Source organism: Asparagus officinalis, chromosome 7 (genome assembly GCF_001876935.1).
Source record: "Asparagus officinalis chromosome 7, Aspof.V1, whole genome shotgun sequence".
Taxonomy (NCBI): Eukaryota; Viridiplantae; Streptophyta; class Magnoliopsida; order Asparagales; family Asparagaceae; genus Asparagus; species Asparagus officinalis.
The window spans coordinates 11,471,421-11,489,175 of record NC_033800.1 but is presented as its reverse complement, the minus strand read 5'-3'; the positions used below and the strand labels follow the sequence as shown (position 1 = coordinate 11,489,175).

Below are 17,755 nucleotides of genomic sequence, written 5' to 3'. Positions count from 1 at the left end.
ATCCTCATCACACTGTTTATGGCCAGTACTTTCACACTCAAACTGGGAATCAATAGTAATTTGTCAGTTTAACTTTAATCATTTCACAAATTCAATCAGGTAATGCATTGCACTATAAGGGAATTCGAATAAAATCAGTTTCTCTTCCCACTCAAGACGCAATTGTAGATAGTGGTTTACATGCATTTTTATAGGTTAAATAATATGAGAAGGATGCATGAAAGGAGCTACAGCTTTATAAACTGTAAATGCTGAGTTTGTGACCGTAATTCTATCATTCACAAATATAGGCATTCTAGAACATTCTCCAGTCAAAACTTAAATATAATACCATCAGTAACATTTTCATAGTTCTTTTTTTGGGTCTAGAACAAGAAATACTTGAAGGGAAAACATATGTGAATTAAATGAACATAATTATAAAATTGCTCGTTTTCACAAATTTGCAACTTGACATTAAAAAAACCCTAAAATTAACAATGCTGCAAGAAGATCAATAAATATGACAGATAGGCAGAATACCCAGAGAGATGCAGGCTCCAACAACTATATTAACGTATGCCTTAATAAGAGCTTCTGGGTCAAAGTCATCATTATCGTTTGCCGCATCGCCAACTTTAAAAATCCCAACCTTCACAAATTCTGGAATTTGAGATTCAACCCACTCTCTAGATGGACATACCCTACATGTTACAGATAGTTTACATCAAGTACCATCATTTCTCAAATGAAAGAACGTTGAACCATTTGCTTGGCAGTAGTAAGTGAGGTCACCTGTTCCACATAATCAAATTCCGGGCAATGATACGAAGCATGATAAAGTCCGGCCTCACATATTGTAAATCAAAATGGGTGAGAGGAATATAAATTCTAGATGATGTTACTTCTGATTCGGTCTGCATTTTAAGAAGAAAAAATAAATTAGCCTAATATGTAACTAAGAGAAAAATTAATATCATATTTGTTCCCGAAGAATAATCACCTTCAAAAATATTAGAGCTAGTGCAATTGTTGCTCCAGGTGCAGTTACATCTACATTGATCTGTGTTCCATCCATCATCTGAAGAAGCAGGACCATGACAAAACGAAGCATAGCCACACCACCAATCAGATATTGCAAAGTGGCAGTCAATCAAGGCCAACCAGAAGAAATATGAAAAGAACAGATGGAAAATGAAGAACCTGCCCCATATTTCGGTTGTGATCATTCATCGACCGTCCTATGTGCAAGGATCTCTCCTGGAAAAGACCAAAATGAAGAAGGTACATATAAGTTTCCATCAGGGGGCAATAAGAAGGTTAAGCTATATGACATGCTTGGTCCAAAACAACATCAGATGATACTCTCCTGGTCGAAATAAGTCACCAGTGAAGTGAAATATTAGAATCCTTACAAGTTACAACAGTGCATATAAGCAAAAGGTTTAGGATAAATACATGGTAAACTTCTTTGCCACCAGCATATTGGAAAAGCCGATCCACAAAATTTTCCATGGAACCAAATGCGTCCTTGCCTCGGCCTTCACAGAAACATTTCACATACACTGTATGATAAATATAAGGTAACTTTAAAAACATTTCTTATTTTCATCACGTGTAATGCACCTAATGCAACAAGTCCCAAAGCACATCCTGCAGCAACAGCATAGCCTTCCCTTTCAAGTACATTATCTCCAGTACTTCTGCGGCCAATCTCACGCTACAAGACATTTAAGAAAATAGTTATAGAACATTAATTGTAGATTAATTTAATTAAAATCAAAAGCTTAACGAGATACATCTCAAAATTTATTCACTGTCTCAATGATCTTGGTGTAGGAGCCTTTGTGTGAAAAAGGCTTGGTCATACTAAGCCTCACAGGTGATTGCATTTCATATTAGAAAATCAATCAAACTTTCTCCCTTCAACCTTAATTCTTTCGTGCAAAATAGTTTTGGAGGGTCTTTTTTCGATTGCATGAGCATGAACAGCAACCCCATAACATAGGCTATGATATCCCTCAACAGGCCTTTATAAGAGATATAAAGCCTGCACCTCCCTTGCCCAAAGTAACACCAAGGAATTTGTTATCAACATGATGTGATGTCAGGTTGACAGAATTAAACTTAAACAACATATCATGGAGCAATGTGTTACATAGCTGACCCCAATTTAACAGGAAAAGGTTATGCGTGTAGTGAGACAAGTGTGTACATGTGTGCACAGGTAAGTCTTAATTTCTCCTAGTAATAAAATTAATTCCATGCATGATCTGCAGGGCTGCTAGTGCACATGCATGTGTGCTTGTGTACATAAAAAGTAAGTCAGCGGGAATCATTCGATAGTCACAGTTGCCCAATGCTTGGATATGCCTTGAAACCAGCAATAGTTCTGAAAGTGAAAGCAATGAAGATCCTTAAATTAACTAAACCCATGGTGTTGTCTAGTTAATATTTCCTGTGTCCCACATTTGAAACTTAAAATTTTCCTCCAAATAGGATTCATTTGCTAAATTAGGTGTACGACTTGAACAAAATTCATCAAAATAAACTATAATGTGCTAGTCCAAGATATAGAAAGGGTATTATTCCAGAAATCATCAGGAAATCCTTCTCTTAGACTACTTAGAACTGAGAACTATGTTAGATCATTATGTTACAACTCTAGACCGACTAAAGGTTAATCACCGAATAGGTGAGGTCGTTCAACTAACTGAATGATGGAGAATGACTATTTAACTTACTAGTTTATCTCTAAGTAAATAAATATAAGCTTGATGCGCCTCTTAAAGGAAAAGATGCAACTAATAAAATATCCAACCAAGGCAAACAGATAAAAAGTGCACTTAAGGTAACAAGAAAGATGTTAAGGGATTACGAGAAGAGAATATTTTACCAAAAGAATCTTCATAGTTAATGGATGTGCTGATCCTTCATAAAGAAGCCCAATAGCCATTAGTGCAGTGGACTGAAATGGCAAGTGTGAACAGTCATTAAATCATCAATTGAACTCCTACAAATGCCTTTGATTCAAATTTGGTACATCAGAACAAAACCAAAATCCTAGATGATGCACACTTAACCGACATAAAAACAACAAAATTGAACTTGATCAGATTACTAGTCTAAATAAAAGCATCCATCTTAGAACGAATCTGTTCATTAGAACTTCAAATTTTACTTTTCTTTTCATAAACCATCCACCCAAAAAGAAAGGAAGTAACAAGGAATAAAAAAGAATGACCTAATATTCTCTAAATGTTTAGCATATACTAACAGGTTCAACCATAATGAAGCAACGGTATATATCATAAGTTGGTGCAGTTGTTTACATTTTCCAGAGGATTCTCTTGCACAGCTAATCAATGGAACTGAATAGTAGCAGAGTGAAACCCAGTATACCTAGTCCCTTGCATCCCTAACACAAAACCTAAACTTGAATAACATAATGAAACAAACCAATCAACCTTGTATAACATAGACTGAGCAAAACGCAGTCTATAATATAGAAACAGCTAACAGTTAGCATTTTATTTCACTGAATCATTTCATAAAGCTTAAAAAACAGCAGTTTTCCTTTGTCATCATAAACAGTTTTTCAAGTCTGTAACAGCAGCAAATAGTCTATAGTCTGTCTAACTTTCCATTTGTTTTCTAAAACAAAATTAGAAAGATGTCAAGATAATACTAGTAAGATTTCACTAAACATCTATCTTGAGAAAATCAACACTTAAAGTCAGAAGCTATATGACAGAAACAACGTGCTATGAAATGCTTTCAGTCATGGAGAATGTGATACCTGTAAAAGTGTTGGTAACTCCAGTTCTGGAAAGGACGTGGGATGTCCATAAGGAATATGAAGGTACAGCATCTAAAAGCAAAGAAACAACCGCCGTAAACATGCCATCATATAAAAAGGTAAGCACAATTTGAAAAGGAAAAGGAAAATAAGTTAAATAACTATACCAAACATCATAACAATCAAGGCTGCACATGCAGAATATACTTAACATTCTAACTTCTCCACAATGTGAAATGCAGATTTTTCACATAGAAAATCCATTATCTTCCCCTTCAAATTTTCCCCCAGCAGAAGAGACCAATTTCGATTATGACCCATTGGTTTGAATGAACTTAACCTGCATAACCAATACGGTGGATCTTCCTACCCTGCAACTGGTCTCCTTGGCTTTATGACAGGTCTTTCTCATAGATATATTTCTTATCTGGAATTTAACTCCAAAATGGTTGACATTTGTTGACAACTAGTTGTGAGGTTATGTCAAAGTCTTTTCTATATAACCTTTTCAAAGTAGAGTTTCTTCTGAAGGCAATGACATTATAGTGAAAGGTATGCTTTCTGTATCTAAGTACAAATGCATGTATTTATATGGTGGGTTCATGCTCCGCCACATTAGGATGTTAAATTTCCCTTCATGCCCTAAATATTTGCCTTCCCTCCATCCCTCCATCATAACAGCCTCTGACTAATATGTCTGCAATCACATGATATGAAAAGAAGTAATTGAAGAAAAGTCCAAGTCTGGCCCATTAACCAATCATACAAGTCTGACCCAAATCCAATAGAATGCCAGATGAAGCTATTAGACCCTCTTTCAATTATAAATCAAACTAAGGTTGTCACTCATAACCTTATGATTGCATTTGTATGAGGAAGTAACACAGTGACAAAGAAAAAGGCTTCATAGACAGTTGATCATTACCTTTGACACTGCTGGATCCATTGTTCCTCTATGAGATGCTGCCATCCCAAGCAATAATGCAACTGTAGTAGTATCATGTTCCTAGTCACAAGCAAATAGAAAATAAGAAACGCAAAGTGAAATAGTTTGAATGAGAGTGTAAAAATAGTCATGAAGCCATATCCCAGACTGAGGAACATATGAAAAGGAAATTAAAATATAAAAGAATAAAAGGGAAAAAAAGCATCTTCAAATCCTTAAAGGTGTGAATCACAATTATGTATGCAACAGAATAAAGAAGGAAAAATATATTGCATGACCAACTGCATGCGTGCATACGCAGTTATACTAATACGACAAGTACACATACAAGTTACTCAAGGCAGTCATACCAACAAAATATCTTAGACAAGAGGACAATAGAAGAAAGAACAGGTAAACTGGAAAATAGGGTTAACCAAGCAACAATGGTCCGATAAACAAGAAATTGAAAGACACAGAATAAATGAATACAAGATTTGCTTGGTTGGCCTTGAAATGGCCAACATCCATTGGTAAAGAAGTGAGAGTGCAACTTGATTCTGACAACCTCAAAGAGTGACAACAAAACACCACTTAACTAAAGCTCCCAAAGAAGACCTTACAATCACTAGAACTAACCCAAATTAAAAATGACTTTTTATCTCAACAAGTACACTGGAAAAGTAAAACCAGCTTGCAATTACCATAATGCTCACAGGAAAAAAGATATGGGATGGTATACAGCACAGGATTCTGGACATTGCAACTAGATTGCATATTAAAAAGACTAAACTCAGTTAATTGAAATTTCAAAGTCAAGAAAATTCTTCGAAGTACTTCATACATAACAATAGATAGATGTCATGCATAATACTTCATAAATCATAATACATGCACATATCTCAACACAGAGAATCAGCTAATATCAGCTACTACATAGGATATATTATCATTATCGCGATTTGTACTTATACCATTGGAACAAAAAGCAAGGAAGAAGAAAAGGAGATTCCATGAGAAGAAAAAAAATCTTTGAGTTATTGCCAAGACAATGTCCAGTTGTCCACTGACCACTAGCTAAAACGGTACAGTACTACTATAAAATCAAACTAAGAATAAAATGGCGATTATCATACACAGCATGTTGGCAGAAAAGAAAACTCATATTGGTGATGTAGTGCAGGCTAGTGTAATAAAAAACCATTGCCTTCAAGATTTTCATGAACTAATGACATATTTAGCAGAGATGAAATTTGACACATTTGCAGCATATGCAATTACATTCAATTTAAAAGGCATAATACCAAACTCCCAAAATGTAAATCTCCATGTCCATATTTTTCCGAAATGTAGCGGAAGTTTTCTCCATAGACGACTCCTTACGAAACTACCAGAAAAGCAGGTCCAGAAGCACACTGTGGTGTGGACCATTTCAAATGATAAAAGATCCCATTCACTGTGATATCCATGCCATAAAATTACTAGCGTATAAAAATAATTTTGATTCAAGTTGTTGATTCAGTAGCTAAAACTAAGTAACTATGGTTTTACAGATCACAAGCATAAGCGAGCCGTTTTTAACAGTTTTCTTTAAGCTTTGTGAGTCGTGTGATTTCTCAACTCAAATCATAATTGTGATAGCTTTCATAACTTTTTGATACGAGTCGTCGTACGAGCACCTTTGATCGTGGAATTATCAAAGGTGGTTGAGAAGAAAATAACAAAAACACAAGGACAATTCAGTGGTGACGAAGAAAAATACCTTCTCTAGATCATGAGAATTAAATAGTTTACAATCTCTCACAATCTTACTAGAATTGAAGAACAATCTCTCTCAATTCTCAAAATACAATCTAATCTCTCTTGATTGTTTTAAAACCCTAAAACAATCTCTTATATATGTGTAACAACGTGGATGGCAAAGTGGTAAATAACAAAACCCAAACCTCACAGGAATTCGTGCAAACAGAAACTCAAACGAACTAGAAAACCATCGATGGGTCGACTCATGTGCATATATGAGTCGACTCATGACACATGGGTCGACTGGTCAAAAACTTCTGACAAAACGGATGAGTTTCGTGAGTCGACTCATGACAAGCATGAGTCGACTGGTCAGAAACTTCTGACAAAACAGCTGGGTTTCGTGAGTCGACTCATGACAAGCATAAGTCGACTGGTCAGAAACTTCTGATAAAAACGACTGGGTTTCGTGAGTCGACTCATGACAGGCATGAGTCCCTGTCATGAGTCGACTCATATGCATGTATGAGTCGACTCACGAGCTGAAAACTGGATGCTTCGATTCTTTGATTCGCCGTCTCGTTCCACGCTTCGACCTGCGTTCCACTGTGTTGTTTTACACTTCTATTCTCAAGTTACCATGAGAATCGTCTATCCTCAAGCTTCCTTTAGGAACTTGAAGTCCCGTTCAAGTTAGAACTTCAGCTGAGAAAACTCGCGAGCTCCTCCTTCCCTGTTGAACCACTTAGCATTGCTAGGAACCTGACCTTAACGTCCAATGAGAAATGACTCCTTCGTCCCCCGCCTCGTAACGGTCGTCTTCCGTTCTAAAATGCAATCTTACTTCAGCGGCTCTTCTCTATCAAACCACAAGTCTTCAACATGCGGCAAGATCACATTGTCGTCACTTTCATCATCCAGCAATAGAGGCTCAAACAACTTCAAATACTCGGTATTGATCACCAAATACATGTCTAAGTAAGGTGGCAAATCCAGCCTGAAGGCGTTGTCACCAATCTGATCGAGAATCCAAAACGGACCATATCGTATAGGTTTCAACTTCTTCCCTTCTCCCTTTAGCCTCTCCTTACTCAATTTCAGCCATACCATGTCGCCTATGCCAAAATTATAAGGAACCCGATGCCGATCATGCTTCGCCTTGTACTTGACTTGTGATTTCTTCAATTGAGCTTCAACCGTGACATGAAAATGCACAATCTTCTCCAGAAATCGCTGAGCATGTTGTCTCTCACTTCCTTCCTTGTCGTCGGTCGTAGCTTCACTGAAAAACACGAGATCAAATGGACTTGGAGGTAAAAACCCATAACAAGTCTCAAACGATGACTTTCCCGAAGATCCATGAATAACCTGATTAAATGCAAACTGAAGATATGATAAGCTCTCATCCCAAGTCTTGAGATGCTTGGAATTGTATCCTCTCAACATATGTATCATAGTCCGATTAACTACCTTTGTTTGTCCGTTGGTTTGTGGATGAAAGGTCGTGCTCTTCTTTAACCTAGTGTCCATCAAGCTCCACAAAAAATCCCAAAAGTATCCGAGAAACCGGCTATCTCAATCTGAAATAATCGAATTTGGCAACCCAAAATGCTTTCACACATGCTCAAAGAACAATTGCGTCGCACCCGCTCCCGTCACGGTCTTCTTACAAGGAATAAAGATGACAATCTTGTTGAACCGATCCACCACAACGAACAAATAATCATTCACGTGCTTAGTCGTCGGCAATCCTCCTAAGAAATCCATAGAAATACTCTCCCACGGTCTCGACGGTACCGGTAATGGTAGATACAATCCCCTTTTCTTACTAGAAGACTTCGATATGCAACATAGCTTACACCCTCCAAGATACTTAGTGACATCCTCTCGGCCAAAAGACATGGCGTCGTAGATTGAGAAGCGTCTTCTGAATCCAAAATGACCTTACACACGTGATGTATGGGCTTCTCGAATCCACTGCAATTGGTCGTCATCCTTCGGAATGCATAGCGACGTCTCGTGATACAACAAACCATCTGCACCAATCTCATACTCCCCCTTTTGATCAGCCTTCGCCTGCTCGAACACACTGCTAAAATCTCGGCTGGATGTGTATATCTGTACATACTCCAAAGGAACCAAAGGCTGAATGCGTGTCGCCACCAAGAGAGCTCTCACGGGTGGGCGAGATAACATATCGGCTAACTTGTTCGTCGTCCCCTTCTTGTACCTAATGATGATATTGAACGCCATCAAAGAGGACATCCATTTCATGTGCCGTACCTGCTGTAGCTTTGTCTGGGCATGTAAAAATTCTAATGGCTTGTGATCTGAGTGCACAACCACCTCCTTTCCCAATAAATACACCCGTCAATGCTTGATTGCTTGATAAAGTACATAAAACTCCTTATCGTAGGTGGAGTAGTCCTGAATAGCACCCATAAATATTTCTGAATGACACTCCACCGGCTTCCCATCCTTAATCAACACAGCGCCCATAACATAACTAGAAGCGTCGATCTTTACCTCTAAAGTCCTCTGTAAATTCGGCAATGCTAATACCGGTGCCTCTGAGATCTTCCTCTTTAATAACTGAAAAGCTTTCTCATGCGTCCTCCCCCACTCAAACTGAACATTCGCCTTCGTAAGGCTATGTAAAGGTGCCGCATAAGTCGAGAAATGTCGAATGAACTTACGCAAATACTGGTAAGTCCCCGTGAAGCTTCTCACCTCCATCACTGTCCTAGGTGTCGGCCACCTCGTGATCACCGCCATCTTGCCTGGATCCATCCTCCGTTGGTCTTTCCCCACGATGAACGCGAGATACACCAACTCGTTCTTCCCGAATTCGCACTTCTTTCCGTTAAACTTTAGCTGTCCGTTTTGCAGCACTTCAAACACCTTCTCGACATGAACAAGATGCTCCTCTCAGGTCCTGCTGTACACCAAGATATCATCGAGGTAAACTATCACAAAATCCTCTATAAAAGGTCGTAACAAATTGTTCATAAGTCTCATAAAGGTAGCTGGAGCGTTGCACAATCCAAACGACATCACCAACCACTCGAACAGACCATGCTTGGTCTTGAACGCAGTCTTCCAAGTGTCATCCTCTTGAATCCTCACCTGATGGTAACCAGACTTCAAATCCAGCTTCGTGAAAAACCTCGTTCCTTCCAACTGGTCCATAAGATCATCAATCTGAGGTAATGGGTATCGATTTTTGATGGTTATCTTGTAGAGCACCCGGTAATCCACGCACATGCGTCAGCCTCCATCCTTTTTGGGCACCAACGGATGACCCGCAAGGAGAACTCGGTACAATCACTCGTCTCCAAAAGCCCATGAACCTGCCTCTTGATCTCCTCAGACTCCTCTACAGATGTGCGGCATAGACCTATATTCGACAAAGAATCCTCGCCAGTCAACATAATCTCATGCTCTACACCCCGTCGTGGTAGTAGTCTTGTGATCTTCGAAAACAAGTACGTACTTGGCCTTTAACCTGTCTAGCTCTTCCTCCTGAAACTTGCTCAAGGTAGTCAAGCACACCCTACTCAGCTGCTCATAAGGTCTAATTACTAACAATATAAACCTCTTGCTCGCTTTCACTAGCCTCTTCGCCTGAGTCACTGTCACCAAACTCGTCTCCTGTGAAAGAGATGCCGAACGAAAGATGAATTGCTCACCCTCTTTGGTGAACGTATACTTCTGGGCTCGCCTATCGTAGACCGTAAATATATCCCATAAATAAAGATTGTCCAAATGTGGAACAGTTTTGACAATCTCGGCCTCCCTATCAGAATCAGATTCCTCGCCTTCTCCATCGGACTCCATAAGTTTCTTCTTACCTTTCGAAGAAGATTCCTCTTTTTTGTCCTTTTCTTGGAAGATAATGACGAGTTGTGTGAGAGTCGAACTCATTGTCTCCATCTGTTTCTCCAATACATCTAGCCTCGCTGAACTACCTCCTTCAGTCATCTTCTTCTTTCTTAATTTCTGAACCCCTTCCAATGAAATAAGGATCTCGTCTAACTTTTTATATTGCGATCGAGTCAGGACCATATACAGGATATCTTTTGATCAGGATCTGATCGCTCTGAAACCAATTTGATACGAGTCATCGTGCGAGCACCTTTGATCGCGGAATTATCAAAGGTGGTTGAGAAGAAAATAATAAGAACACAAGGACAATTCAGTGGTAGCGAAGGAAAATACCTTCTCTAGATTATGAGAATTAAATAGTTTACAATCTCTCACAATCTCACTAGAATTGAAGAACAATCTCTCAATTCTCAAAATACAATCTAATCTCTCTTGATTGTTTTAAAACCCTAAAATAATCCCTTATATATGTGTAACAACGTGGATGACAAAGTGGTAAATAACCAAGCTCAAACCCCACAAGAATTCGTGCAAACAGAAATCCAAACGAACCAGGAAACCATCGATGAGTCGACTCATGTGCATATATGAGTCGACTCATGACACATGGGTCGACTCATGACAGTCATGAGTCGACTGGTCAGAAACTTCTGACAAAAAGATTAGGTTTCGTGAGTCGACTCATGACAGGCATGAGTCGACTGGTCAGAAACTTCTGACAAAACGACTGGGTTTCGTGAGTTGACTCATGACAGGCATGAGTCGACTCAACCTGATGAGTCGACTCATGTGCATGTATGAGTCGACTCACGGGCTGAAAAATGGATGTTTCGATTCTTTGATTCGTCGTCTCGTTCCACGCTTCGACCTGCGTTCCACTGTGTTATTTTACACCTCTATTCTCAAGTTACCATGAGAATCATCTATCCTCAAGTTCCCATGAGTATCGCTAAGTTTCGAAGAGGAGATACACCCGTATCACTTTTATGTTTGTAGAAGTGGATATTTCGGGTCCTCGTAGCTAGAGAGCTTGTGTTTGTCCACTAACTGACTTGTGCATGCAATATGGATAATGAATCATGCTCCCATGTTTGTTTATAGTGAACATGTTGATAGACCGATTATGCATGATATTTCAGTTATCCGCATATATACCACTGGCACTAGTGGAAAATATCTCCAATGACGTTAGTTGCTGGCAGTATCATGATATACAGTGCCTTTGCATGGTCTTAAGACAATTATAGCTTAAAGAACGCTGTGTTGTGTCTAAAGTCCTTCCTCACATGTATGTGCAGTAAAGACTTATCCATCCAAATGTAACATTCAGCAAAATGGCATATGATGAATCTCTCATTGAAAAATGGCATACGATGAAAGCGTGCATGGAAGGGCCCATTTTCTTTTATGCAATTGGGAAGTATATTTCCAATCATGACAATAGGTACAGATACTTATTAGTTCAAATAGTAAGAGCATAAGCATGTATTACTATAAGAGAAAAGAAGAATATAAATATACCTGGGAGAGGTAACGGTACACATCAGTAATTGAAAGAACAGACAAATGTTCATGCAAACCTAATGCCAGTAGTAGTCCCGCATGGGTAAAATTTGGTTCTGCTGGATCATTATATATTATCCATGTCCTTGACATTTTCTCCTAAATTAAAAAATGGAGATTAGTTAGAATTGGAGGTTACCACAAAAGAATGCTAAATGTACGAGGTCCTACATGATAAGGTAAATGCACAAGCTTAAATACATAACTACCAGTGCTTATGGTATTTGTCCATGTGTGTGGGTTTTTTTTTTTTTTGTGGGGGGGGGGGTTGGGGGGGTTGGGGGGGTTGGGGGTGTTAAACTAGTAAACATATACATTTAAATCAAATATAGATAAGAAAGATAGATTCAACCTGAAAGGGCGCGAGCCTCAAACCAGCAGCTACACCATTGTGGAATTCTGGCCAGGATCTCAGTTCTGAAATATTTCGTACATTTGGATCCAAATTAACCTAGATGGGTCATTGTCACAAAAAGTTTCTGAAACATTTCCATAGCAAATGTGATAAAGTCACAAAAAAATAAGTCAAGATAGAGAAGTATTTGCATATTAGTCAGTAAGAAACTCCTACGGTAATACAAAGAAAACATCACAGTTGCACATAGATGAAAGCACGATAAGTAAACTACAGACCGATGGCATGTTAAAGGTACTTAGATTAAAAGGATTAAGTGACTTTTCTTTTTTTGTAGGGATTGATAGTGGTTGAAATCATATCTACTTCAGATGTCAAAGCTTCCAATCCTTCATTATTCCAACTTTCCGATCTCTCCGACAGAATAATACAACTCCTCCTTGACATGTCCTTGGGGATTCAACCTCAGCTGCTGAAGCCCTAACCCTTTGCCAGTACTCAAATTCCTTCCCTTTCCCTTCCATGCAGGCTTCCTCCTATCTCCGAATTTGATCGCAACATAAATCATCTTTCTTGGCCTTCTTATTCATGGCTGTTGAAGCGCATGGAGGCAACTCAGAACTCACATCCTTCCCCTAAGCCAAAAATGATTGCAAGTGCTTCTTCCCTCTCTTACCCTCCCTCCCTTCCTCTTTCTTCTCTCCTTGCAAATTGCTGTCTTCATCGTCCAATTATTCATTAACAGCTGACCCCCAATATATACACTGCCTTTCTCAGAAGAATGTGAGAAGAGAGAGCTAATGTTAGAATTCTCTAATTGCAATAGGTGGGATGCAAGGGTCTCTACGTATATAACTCAATTTTGCAAGGAGTATTGCACAAACTTCATATCCCATGTTTCCCAAGGAAAAGTATTAATTTAAAACTTATTGGAGGGCATTAGAAAATGTAAAGCTAGTCAGAGATAGTTTTTTCCGCAACTTGTGCTAATTCATGGTGGAGATATTTTTTCCACTAGTGATAAATCATGGTAGTCATTTTATATTTAGCCTCAAAAACTACAAAGTAGATCTCCAGATAATCACCATCACAGAAACAGAATATTAATTTTAAGTAATATCCTCAAAAAAAAGTGGAAAATATCATGATAAAAATAATAGAAGGATATGGTGGAGAATAAAGGAAGTATATATTGGGAGAAATAGCAAGGAAAACAAATAGGGGTGGAAAACGAACGAATCGAGTCGAATATTGAGATGTTCACATTTGTATTTGTTCGAATTCGAACCCGAATTCAAATATTCATGTCTGCAATTTTTCGAATTCGAACTCGAGTACTCAGTACTTGGTAAATATTGACGAATATTCATGAATAATTATCGAATGTCAAAGTATATTCATTCTGTTAACGAATTTAAATTTTAAATAGTATTTAAATTTATAAATAAAAATTAATTCTTTATAGTTATGATGTATATATGTTTAATTCGAATATTTCATTAGAAAACTGATTTAAGATTATTTAAGTTTCTCAAAGTATATAGAACTTAAGTAGAAAATATAAATAGGTTGAAAAAATAAAATCATATGTGTAATGATACAAATTAAAAACGATCAAATTAAACGAATATTTGATAAGTAAACGAATCGAATATACCCCTAGTTAAATTCTATTCGTTAATGAACTCGAATACTAAATATTATTTGTTTAGTGTTAAATGAACTACCGGATCGAATATAACCGAATAGTTAGTCGAATAATTAACGGACTATTTGTTAATTATTTGGTTCGTTGCCACCCCTAAAAACAAATTACACAATGGTAAAAGCCTAAGAATCATTTTTGCATGTGAGAACAAATAATTTACCATTGCATTCTTTTGCGCAGGGAGTCTTCCTGCCAAAACAAGATTCGGGATAACAAGTGCCTGCAAAAATATATAGAATAATACATGATGAAATCAGCATAATGATGTACAAAATACATATTCCTGAATATGAACTATAGATGAAAATATCTAATGCCCATAAATGGAAAACTAAAATCTTGGAAGCTTCCTGTATAACTATGTTTTCATTCAGCGCTTACAACATGATAACTTTCAACATGGTTTTCTTCTTGGGAGGTCAGCCATGGAAAGTATATACTTACTAAGATTATTGTTCGTAAGATAAAGGAAGAAGGCAATAAATGTATATATGTTTTATTAGTTTATGATAATCTTCTATAATGCCTCTAAAGAGATAATATGGTGAATTTTAGGAAAGAAAACATGTGACCTTATGCATGTTAATGTAATTAAGGATATGTATGATGATCGAGCAATCTTTACAATGACAAAAACTAGAGATGAGTGAGATAAAGTATCACCATAGCCAACACAGAGGATCGTTTTTAAGTCTACTCAAACATGGATGAACACACGAATCATATCAAAGTGGACAGAAACTTTAGAGTCTAAACAATTTAAAATCAACACGATGAAAAAGGAATCCATGGGGTGCAAGTTAAGCAACACTATAAAAATAAATGAAATATTTGACATTGACAGTCAAGAAAATTTTCTAAAGAATGATAATTGCGCTTTTCAAGATCAACAGCTCATTATTGTAGCATGAAAAGTTAAACTGCTTCAGAGTATCATACAATCATAGATTACAGAGAAATTGAAGGGAAATTGTTAATAAGCCAGCAATACTAGACATTAGGCAATTAAAAACATGTCCAGAAAATGAGTTAAGACGAAAAAAATATCAAGATGGACGAGAGGTAATAGACTACAAAATAGAACACGAAAGGAGTTACTTCAGATGGACATTAAAGGTAGCTTTGATTAGGTAAAGCATGGAAACACTGGTTTAAGGTGGTTTCTGCAAGTGCAATACAAAAAAGTAACTAACTGAACAAGGAGGACAAACAGTGCAAATGAATGGACATGGATCAGGAAACAAAAAGTATATACCAGTTGTTAATTTGAGATTGAGGAGGTATTACTCAGAGAATTAAAGTGTGATGATTCCATCGAAACGTTCTTCTGGTGTTTTCTTATCATACACTACCAATAGAGTTGAAGGAGAATAATTTGATTCAGGAACGAGACAAACTATACTTCATAATTATGATACAGAAAGTTGGTGAACTTAGAATCAGGAATGCAACAAACTATACTTCATAATTATGATACAGAAAGTTGGTAAATTTAGAATCAGTATGTCTGGAATGACTAGCAGAAATGAGAATATTCAGAAGATAGGGGAAATGCTAAAAGAAAATGATAAGAGCACTTGATGCCTAACTGAAGAAGTAAAGGTTCAAAGGTGCGTTAGAAAAGTCCCAGGTTGAAAGCCCTTTCCCAGATGCGATCTAAGTCCAGGAAATGGCCTTTGTTCTTGTACATGAAACTGATAAGAAATGAGTATATCCACAAAAGTTAAGGGGCGGCACCAACGAGACAAAACGAGGCAGAACAGCTTGAGGGGGTTTATACATGTGCAACAAAGATAAGGAGGTTAAAAGTAACAATAATCAAAAGTGAAGGAAATAAGACTATGGCTAGACATCAGTGGACATCGATCGTAACTTTAAAAGGATTTATTGTGAAACAGAGTGGCCCTTAGCAGAAATGAATGGAGAAAAAAGATCTAGACAGCTGACTTAAAAGATTTCTGACATAGAGTTGGATGTTGTTGTGGTTGTTATTGTTGTGGACAAACATCTAAGAGAACGTATTAGGTTACATTTATGGTAAAAAAAATTGTTTTCTACCATAAGAATAATCAAAGTACCAGTAAAATGTTCCCTCTTCTCATATTCATATATGAGTTCCATGAAAGACGAAAGAAAATGTACATTTGAATGTGAATAAATTATAAAGAGAAGCTTCGAATTTCAGCACTTATGCAAATGTTTGCTTAGTCATGCAAGCCTACTTATGCATGTCAGAAGGCTTTAAACTGTAACTTGGATGTGAAGACAATGCAAGGAAAAAATTCAAATTCCAGCAACATTTATCCACAGCTTTTTTTCGAAGTGAAGTAAATTTTGCATGCCTCAGTCAAAAGTGTATATGTCGTAGCTAAGGTAAATGCTCCTCGGCCAAAAGGAAGAGCAGTAGTTCTCTGAGCAAGATTCCACAGTTGATGCTGCATCAAAGAGGGAGAGAAAAGCATCAGAAATGTCTCCTTGATCATGTAAAGCTTGAGCATTACAAAATTTTGATTGACTTCTATAGCATAGCCAAGTAAGCATAAGCCAAAAAATTAACACAAAGCTGGGCGCTAAGCAATAAACATAATCTGTTGACCACCTTAATGTTTCCTGCTAACAAAACTACTAGTACTCCCATCACAGAGTTACCAAATCCAGTAAAGATGTTTCATAATGGGAAATGTATTAGGGAGTTTGGGCACCCACCAAGAATACACATCCATACAGTTTCAGGCACAAGACTGTTAATGGAAGTTGGGAGTTGAAAGAAACAAGAACAGATAATTTGCACAATTCAGAAGATGCCTCAGAACAAGTTTGGGCCAGAATTATTTGAACATAATGGAAACGAAATCCAATAATGGAATTCAAGAAAGAAGTCATGAAGACTATCGTAGATTAGCTGTGAGATTATCAAAGTAATATTGTAAAAAATATGTAGAATGATACTTGTTACAAGTAATTTCCCTTGAAGGTGCATCTCCAAATCAGATGTTCGAAAGAAACAATTTATTGTCGCCATCAAAAAAGTTAGAAACTGTCCAAGAACTTACTAAACGCATAAGATATCAGACGTTGCATTCAAGAAAGAGAAAACTACTTAAAACCCTACACAAACACGGAAACATTTCAACAAGGTAACCAAAATTAAGAGATCTGTTTGAACTATAACAGAATGAAAAGCATACCTGTTGGAGGTCCTGATCGGAGGTGCTAGGACTAACAGATGTTTGAATAGCCACAGGACTGGCAGAGCACAAGAGGCGTCTAGCCTGTTAAGCAAAGATTTAAGGAGATAAGGTTGCAGTTAAAACCGTTGATATAATAGTGTGAGGGACACAGAGGCCAACTTAAGCTTATGAATTATCATTAAAAATTGTGGATAGAACCCCTGAAGAATTAGTGTTTTGAACTTACCAAGCCTCTAGTGTGGTTTTCGAGGATAGACCCCATGAGTGAAATGTTTTGAACTCCTTTACGTTCAGAGGGTTTATTAGTTAGAAAACGATTCTCTTTCGATGTGGGTAAAAGAGTTTAAAAATCACTCAGGTTCTATTTGCACAAATAAAACTAGAAGGGTAAGAAGTTCAAAAGAGAAATACTAAAGGGTAGCAATTGCATTGTAATTTACACGAGTCATAGAGCATCAAGAATTAGTTGAGAGCTCTTGATGAAAGAGGACAAAAAAGAATAACAAAACCACGAATATGGGATCTGAAACTAAATTGGCATGCAAGTTCATAATCATCAAGACAAACTCGACAATCAGTAGGCCGTTCTAGACAGCAACTTTACTCA

At 37.4% G+C, this 17,755-nt stretch overlaps 1 protein-coding gene across 1 annotated transcript in view; it reads right to left on the bottom strand.

Annotated features, from left to right (window-relative positions):
• The window catches only part of LOC109849585 (anaphase-promoting complex subunit 1), a 40,800-nt gene that overhangs the window by 8,531 nt on the left and 14,514 nt on the right, over window positions 1-17,755 (bottom strand). The window contains exons 12-25 of the mRNA XM_020419434.1: window positions 17,146-17,229; window positions 16,300-16,392; window positions 14,118-14,177; window positions 12,247-12,345; window positions 11,853-11,993; window positions 4,704-4,784; window positions 3,779-3,850; window positions 2,876-2,947; window positions 1,606-1,699; window positions 1,438-1,520; window positions 1,183-1,239; window positions 983-1,060; window positions 775-896; window positions 523-683 (exon numbers count right to left, since the gene is read on the bottom strand). Coding sequence (XP_020275023.1) covers window positions 523-683; window positions 775-896; window positions 983-1,060; window positions 1,183-1,239; window positions 1,438-1,520; window positions 1,606-1,699; window positions 2,876-2,947; window positions 3,779-3,850; window positions 4,704-4,784; window positions 11,853-11,993; window positions 12,247-12,345; window positions 14,118-14,177; window positions 16,300-16,392; window positions 17,146-17,229 — 1,297 coding nt within the window. The remainder of the gene's footprint in view (window positions 1-522; window positions 684-774; window positions 897-982; window positions 1,061-1,182; window positions 1,240-1,437; window positions 1,521-1,605; window positions 1,700-2,875; window positions 2,948-3,778; window positions 3,851-4,703; window positions 4,785-11,852; window positions 11,994-12,246; window positions 12,346-14,117; window positions 14,178-16,299; window positions 16,393-17,145; window positions 17,230-17,755) is intronic.